The sequence below is a fragment of the Harpia harpyja genome, chromosome 1 (genome assembly GCF_026419915.1).
Source record: "Harpia harpyja isolate bHarHar1 chromosome 1, bHarHar1 primary haplotype, whole genome shotgun sequence".
Classification (NCBI taxonomy): domain Eukaryota; kingdom Metazoa; phylum Chordata; class Aves; order Accipitriformes; family Accipitridae; genus Harpia; species Harpia harpyja.
In genome coordinates, this window is record NC_068940.1 from 89952830 (window position 1) to 89960708 (window position 7879).

Below are 7879 nucleotides of genomic sequence, written 5' to 3' on the forward strand. Positions count from 1 at the left end.
GGTGAGGTTCTTAACTTAGATAAGTCATCAAAGATAAGTGATTACAAAATGTTTGCATCTCACCTCACTATCAGCTAGTCTGTAAATTCAGACATTTACAGAAAAAATATTTTACAGATTTAATATATATTAGTTTCATAAGTATCAGGATACAACAATTAGGAGATCCCACAGCATACTATGGCAGTAGAGATTAAGTAGGGCAAAAATCAGCCAACAGGCAAAGCCTTCAGAAAGCTATGAAGATGCAAAGTCATCAGCGTAAGAACTAAAGAAACTCCAAGCCAACAATTTTCACAATTCCTTACGAAAGACAAGACCCACAGGTTCACAAGGTATCTTGGAATCATTACGAAGCTTTGCTTCAGTACTGGTTCAGGATAAAAAGTGAAACCTAACAGGTTTGCTTTAGAACCATGTTCCTCAAGTCACATACTGTCTTTCTTCTTTCTACAGCTTGGCCACATGAACCTTGAGTAGAAGGATAAATGGTGAGAAACCTGCCTTTGTCAAGTGCATGTCTTAATGGCATTTCTGCTAAATCTAGCTGTTAAAGGACCACCACTGAAACTAATCTCTGCTTATGATTTCATGTAGTAGAGCAATAAACCATGTCTTAAAAATATCTAGGCTAACACAACATATTTGATGTTGAGCTGCTCCTCCACATCTAGTCTTCTTGAACTTAGGTGTAGCCCTGCCTCATGCTGTACTGAAACAATGTTCTGCCTCATGGATTTTTGTTTGATTGGGGGTTTTTTGCATATTCATTGACAGCTACATACACCTCAACTGTCATGTTTTCTTAACTCTGCCCAACAGTTTCTGTATCAAAAAAAGTTATCTGTTGGTAACTACTACCAAACATTTGCCCATAAAGAGCATGACTAGGAGATCACTGGAATCAATGAAAGCTTTTCCCCTGACTTACACAAGCCTTGAAACTACACATAAGAAAAAAGTTACTTAGTTATGTTTCTCATTTCTATATAAACAGGAGATTATAAATATCCTGCTTGGCAAAGTTTTTAATTAGAGGCAAATCTTGCTCCAGAAACACTGATGCAGAAGGCCTGGGAAGCCTATTTTGCCATCTTCATTTTCAGTACATAAGGGTAGCTGACACTTTTTAAACATTTTGTAACAATGAACTGTCTGGAATGGTTTTGTTCAAAAGCATTTTAACATAAAATGAAACCATTTCAGATAGTGCTTTAAATTGCATAAGTACTATAAACACCCACTAAGAACCCTTGTCAGTACTGCTTGCTTATGCATTCTCATCAAATTGCATGTTTTTAGTGTGATGCAGAAGATCACACTAAATGCATGGAAACTGCTTCAGAATTCATACAAATCAATAGCTTTTACTTAGGTTACAATAAGTCCTTTATGAAACAGGATCAGGATGGAATTTTGATTCTCCTATCTATGCTTCTGCTTCTCTTGATTAGAACATAAACTGCATCACTTTGCAATAATATAGAAGTTCTCATTTATAAGTGCTCACTGGCATTTGACAAGTAAGATTAAATTCACATGTACTTTCTAATTAACTATTTTTCTAATATAATAAGCCTATTCCATATTCTTCTTTCTTTTAAACAGGCACTTCCCAACAATAAGGCTTAGAAATTCTCATTTACCCTGAAGTTATTCACAGCATTATGCTATGGATATTTTCAAGTAACCATAAATTTTTATGAGTATTCAGCCTGTTGATTTAAAAAAAAAAAAAAAAGAAAGAAAAAGTGCAATTATCCTCAGTATCACAGCTAAGCACCATAAAATATCCACCCCAAATTAAATTCAACTTCTATTTACTTCTGGCTGTAGCCCTTGAAAATATGAAGGAAACATTTGTGATTGTTTAATAAAAAGACAGTATTCAACTGGATAAATAAATATATATACTAAATATATTGGTACACAAGTGTGTAAAAAAAGTCCTACAGTGAAAGAAAGAGCTATTTTTAAAGTTTAGGCTTGCCATGTTCAAGCAGCCCAGCAGAAATTCTTCAGTAGGTCTTTAAAAAGTTGATGTGAATATATACAAAAAGGAATACAAATACATGGCAATACCGGAAAGCATTCCCTTGAGGCGTAAGAGAAGCTGCAGACATTCAATTGCAACACCTTTGGACGAATATTGCTAGTTTTGTTGTCTGGCAAAGTGGGTACATGTGAGGTTTGAGCACAGTACTTGCTTCAAAGCAACAATGATCTGGATTCTGCTTTGGTATAAAATAAGGGAGCAAGCACCAAGCAAAATCCAGCTTTTGTAAACTTAAATCAAACTGCACTGGCCTTACTTTTGGTTGGTTTTGGGGGGCATTAGGGAGCGCATGTGTGTAGCAAGCAGAAGAAATGAAATCAAGCAGAACATGGTTATGAGCATTCATTTCCTCCTTTGCAATATCTTCACTTTGGCGCTAAACATAGTCACCCACTTTAAAAATGTCATTTATGACACAGGTGTCAGGAGAGGTCGTTGATGCGCGGTGGTTTCAGACAGAGGTCGAACACACAGCGACGGGTTTCTTTGCAAGGGGGATGGAGGGAACGCTGGCGTGGACAGGCTGTAACCGCTGCCTACACAGAGCGCTCAGCTCTGGGCCACAGCCTGGGTGGCTGTTCTGCAACTCGATTAAAATCCCAGCGCTACAACGAAATAAGAGCGTACCTAACGTGGTGGCAGTGATGGTACTTGCTTCACAGGAAAATCTGGTTTGTCCCTCAGAATAAGGAGCATATTCGTTCATTTTTGCATAATTTATTCAGCCCCACAGGTACTCAAAACGCACTGCCAAAGTTCGGGCTTTTTCCCACCGCGGAAGACTAAGGGGCTGCCTAACAGCGTGCTTTTACGGCCCTCAGATCCTCAAAGGCCTCTAAGCGTCTCGGTGAGAGCCAGACACGCCGGGATCCCTGGGGATCCTGATCTCAACGCACAGCCGCAGCCGCCGCTCCGGGTAATTCAGGACCGTATTTTCAGGGTGGGAGCCAACAGCCCGGTGAAGCCTGGGGAGCCAGCCGGCCCTGCCTGCCTCTAGCCCGGGGAGACCAACACGCACCTTCCCGCCGCAGCCCGCGGGCAGGGCCAGGCACCGTCCCCCTCCGGCAGCCCCAGCAGGGCTGGGGACGGCGGGCTGAGGCGTGAGGAGACGCAAGCGCGGGGACGGGAGCAGGGTGAGGGGACGCGGCCCAAGGGCCGGCCGGGCGAGCCCGGAGCGAGCGGGGACCCTCGCAAGGCGGCTCCGCGGGCGGGAAGGACGTGAGGGGTCAGGCGGGGGCTGGCGGCGGCCTCGGGCGGGGGGGGGGGGGGGGGACGGGACGGGGACGGGCAGAGGGGCAAGGCAGGGAGCGCAGCGGTGCCGTGGACCGGCAGGGAAGGGCCGGGCAGGCGCGGGGGGTCAACCACATAGCGCCGCGGGAGCGACAGCCGCGGGGGAGCCGCGCTGAAGGGCGGGCGGCGCAGGGTCTGCGGCAGCGATGGCGGCAGAGGGCGGGAAGGAACGGCGGAGAAGGGGGCTGGGGGGGTTTGGGGAATCGCGCACCGCGGGGGGCGAGCGACCGAGGCGGGCCGGGCGACGCTTTGCATTTACCACAACGCCGCGGCCTCCACTGCTCCGCGCCGCCGCGCTGCTCCCGCCTCGTCCGGCCATCTTCCTGCGCGCCCGCCCGAGGGGCTGCGGCGCGGCGCGGCGGGGCGGGGACGGCCGGGGGAGCGGGGCTGGAGCCGTGCCGCGGACCGGGCTGCGCCCGCAGCTGCTCCCCGGCGGGCGGCGGCGGGGGAAGGTGCCGAGGAGCCTGGCGCCCGCCGGGCTGTGGGGTGCCGAGGGGGCCGGCCCGGGGGCCTGGGGCTGCACCCCTCTGCTTGGGGCCGGTCCCCCCACCTCCCTGGGGAACAGAGCCTGCGGTGTGCCCGCCGGCGCTCGGGGCTTACCAGACAGGCACTCATCAGCTTTTCTTATGCCGTGACAAGACAGACTTAATTGCTAAAGGTCTCTAAAGAGGAGAGGAAATCCGGAGTGGAACGCGTAAGCTAAACTGTATGGAGAGGCACGGGTGGGATAGGTGTTCGGAAAGCACTGCGCAGGGCACAGCGGTGTCTGCCGGCGGGTTAGCCTTGCCTACGAAGTGGGATACGAGATGGAAGCGGCTACAGGCGTAGGTACGGCTTGAAGAAGCCAGCACTAGTGACAGACTGGCAGGATGGTGGAAAGGTTTGGACAGAGCTAGGTAAGAAGCCAGGGCTGAATAAAAGAGTGGATAAGATTGAGCGGCTCTGGGTTAAACTGACATTTTAACAGGTTTTTGCTTATACTCTAGGGAGAAAAAAGGATGCCAGAAAGCAAACTTGTAATAGTCCATTAATCTTGCTTTTCATCCTTGCTGACTTCTGAACTGGTGCTCCTTCTTCCCCACCACTGCGTACATGCTGGAGCAAGCTGTGTCTTCCTAATGCCTTCAGCCCGCCGCCATGTTGCTCATGCTGTTGGTCCAGTAGAAGGAAAACAGATCAAGAACTGTGCAGCCTTCTGCCATGCCCCATCCATTTCTGTTAAAATTATTATTATTTTGCTTTCACAGCCTCACAGATGAGAAGGAGCTTGTTTCTTCTGTTGGGTTGCTCTTATCATTGTCTACCTTTACATTCCCATATAAGAAGTTCAAATTTGGACTTGCTCTGTTCTTTTTGTATCCTATCTTTTGGGAAAAATGCTAACAGCCTCTCAGTCCACTGCAGGTAAAATTGCAGCTTTTCACTTTCTTAAAAGTGAAAGTTGGTTATGATTTCTGGTATTTATCTGTTAAATATACAACTGATAGAATTCTGCCTTTCTTATACTAGATATTATTGAAGGAAGAAAAAGTTGCTTTTAGGGGAGACCTGGGCGTAATGAAATATGCTTAGTGATACCTGAGGGGCTCTTACCGATCCAGTAGGAAGACATTTCCATTTGGTGCACTACTTTTCTAGAATGTAGTCATTGAGACTTGTAGGCCACAAGTCATAAGATGAATCCAGAGAACACTATGGGTATGTCTACACTCAGAGTTTTGTGTCCAGTGTGGGCTGGTTTTTAGGTGCATCCTGTTAGTGCACTTACATTAGAACTGATAGGACAATTAATAGCTTAGGACTCTGGTGTTAAGAAGGCTTCTACAAATGAATCACCAGTTAAAAGTCTGGCTAAGTACTGGCTAAGTACTAAAGCAACTGAAAATTATCTTGTGATAAACGCTTTGTTTCTTATATGAAGCCAGATCTGTTTGCTTTTTGGTGGCTTAAGGAACTACTCTTAGCAGAACTATCACTACAATTGACAACATGTCTGAAAGAACAGAAGACCAGGTTCGCAAAATGACAGAGGCGAACTCCAGAATATATCTGCCTCGGAAGTGATGCCTGTATATAAAGACTGAGGTATGCTGGAAAAAAATAGTTCCTGTTCACAGTGCTTTAAAATAAACTTAATAAAAAGTAGTGAATTTGATAAACAGCATATACAGACTTGTACAAACCTACATAAAGTAAACAAAAATATTTTTGTAAAATATATAGGAGATTTTCATAATGGGCAAAATACCTAAATATTTTTGCATTTCAATTGCATGTCAACATTTCATACAACTATTGAGAAAGAAAGTCTAATGTTTCATCTAAACTTCAGGATTAAATGCGTCTGATTTGTATCCACAATCACTTTTCAAGATTTGAAGATTCTCCTTGCTTGGAGGCGGGCAAGAACCCCTTCTAAAGCCACATTCGCCCTAAAGCTAATGCAATCTGCTTCAGTTACTGCCACATTACAGATAAAGCTGCTGTTGCATAAACATCACAGAACTGGGCTCTATAGTTCTGAAGCTGTTTGGATTACAGCTAGAAACTCAAATTAATTTTGCCACTGCTGTATGAGTACTGGTTTCTTCTACCTTTTGGACTAGTTGGGTTACTATTACAGAGTTTTCTGTCTTTTTTAACCACATTCTTTATCAAACCACTGCAATACAAGAGATGATTGTTCTAACTACACCACAGACAGAAGCTTAACAATTTGAAAAAGATTAACATGAACAAGATACTAAAAAATAAATTCCCCTGGCATTGTGCTGAAAAACTTAAGCAGGAAATGTTTGTTCTTCCTGTCAAGGTTGGATGACTGCATTTTATCAAGTCTTCCTTTTGGTATTCTTCTCTTCCAACAATTTTACAGGGCTCACTTAAGAAGTGTAATGAAGTGTCATGTCTTGCTAATAACAATAAATAAGAACATGGAAATGAAAAACTAGATAAATTTAGCTGGGGTACAGTTTGAAGGGTAGTGCTGCTAACAGCAGCCACCGGTCCAATCCACAGTCACTCTTCTCCATGTAAGATTGTTTTATTGGCATAAAATGTAATAAATTTTTTAAATTTCATTGCAAATGAGACAAATTTATGGTTCTGTAAACCCACAGAATTAAGAGAAACCAGAATTAATGAGGTTCTTTGTGCATGATGGAAATGAAGCTGCTAAGGATTTTGCTATGGAAGTATAAGTACTTACTGAATGTTTACATTGTTTTTTTACAGTATGAACTGGTGTAGAATGAATGAACTTACAGTAGATTTGCAAAACATTTTTTAATTAGGGACAAAGTATGATTATTTAAAACATGGTATTAGGGCCTTAACTGTGAAAAAGACTGCAAGCATTCTGAAGAACGCTTCTATTATCTTTGCTTAGCTGTTTGTTTATAAACTAAAAATAGGAGGAAAAGAATAAACACTTTTAGATATACAACCATGGGAAATGATCAAAGGGGGAAAGAACAAAAAGAAAATAGCATAGATCATACTAACAAGTAGGTCTGAACACATAGCCAAAAGACATAAAGGAGCAGATGGAAGAAGTGACACACAGAGAAACAAAGCAGAGTTAAGACTTATATGCAAATCCCTTGTGAATGTATTTATATCTTGGGCCCGTACAGACCAAACTTTTCAGTTACACATCTTTTCCTTTCTTACCTTGTTACTAATAAAAGCAGGACATGCAGTATCCACCCTTTCACAACTCTAACGTAAAGAAATATTAAAAATAGAAGGTTGGGGGCAGGGATATATCAAGAAAGCAGTCCAAGACAAACATCATGGAGTTACCTATTGGCCTTTGCAACTCCATTATGTATTCTCCTCCCAAGAAATTAAACATTTGACAACTCACTTTAATATGTAAACACCAAAAATAGACAAGAAAAGCATGAAAATCCTGAATATTTCAAGAGGTATGGCTTACCTAGATAGAAGCTTGCCAATTAGGGGATGAAGCAAGAGCTCTTATTCTGGTTCTGCCTGTTGCTGCAGCTGTTATGTGAACAGCAGAACTGTAAACAATCTTATCAAGCATAAACCTGCATTTCTTAGTGGTTACAGGGTAATCGACCCCCCCCAGTTGTTGCAGAGAAAGACGTTTTTGGGTAAAATGATCATTGAAGAGAATATAAAAACCAAAAGTCTAGCATATACAGTACTTCAGGGCATGTTGAAAGCAATTCTAAATTGCTTTCACATCCAGTTTTAATATATTCCAGAATTTTGAGTTCTTTTGCATTACCTGAGGCAGTTTCCCAGTCCATAGGGTGACTGCTGAAGATGCTGAGTGCAGCAGAACATATTTGCCAGACAGTGTTACAGACATCTGGGAGAACATGAAGCAGTATTTCAAACTGTTCCTCTACATTCAAGAACCTAGGGAGACCGTAGGAAAAGCTGTCCAATTAGGCAGGGCTAGGTAGCATCCTACCATGTACAGTAGTATAGATGCCATACTTCCCCTTTGTGACTACTGTACTACAGTAGGAGATGAGGTGGCACTGCAAGCTGGAATCT

General features: G+C 43.6%; 1 protein-coding gene across 2 annotated transcripts in view; it reads right to left on the reverse strand.

Moving 5' to 3' along the window:
• PRTFDC1 (phosphoribosyl transferase domain containing 1) overlaps positions 1-3739 on the reverse strand; it is a 50532-nt gene extending 46793 nt beyond the window's left edge. For both annotated transcript variants that reach the window (XM_052804484.1, XM_052804476.1), the window contains exon 1: positions 3606-3739. In XM_052804484.1, coding sequence (XP_052660444.1) covers positions 3606-3665 — 60 coding nt within the window. In that variant the 5' untranslated portion in view covers positions 3666-3739. The remainder of the gene's footprint in view (positions 1-3605) is intronic.
• Positions 3740-7879: the final 4140 nt, after the last annotated feature.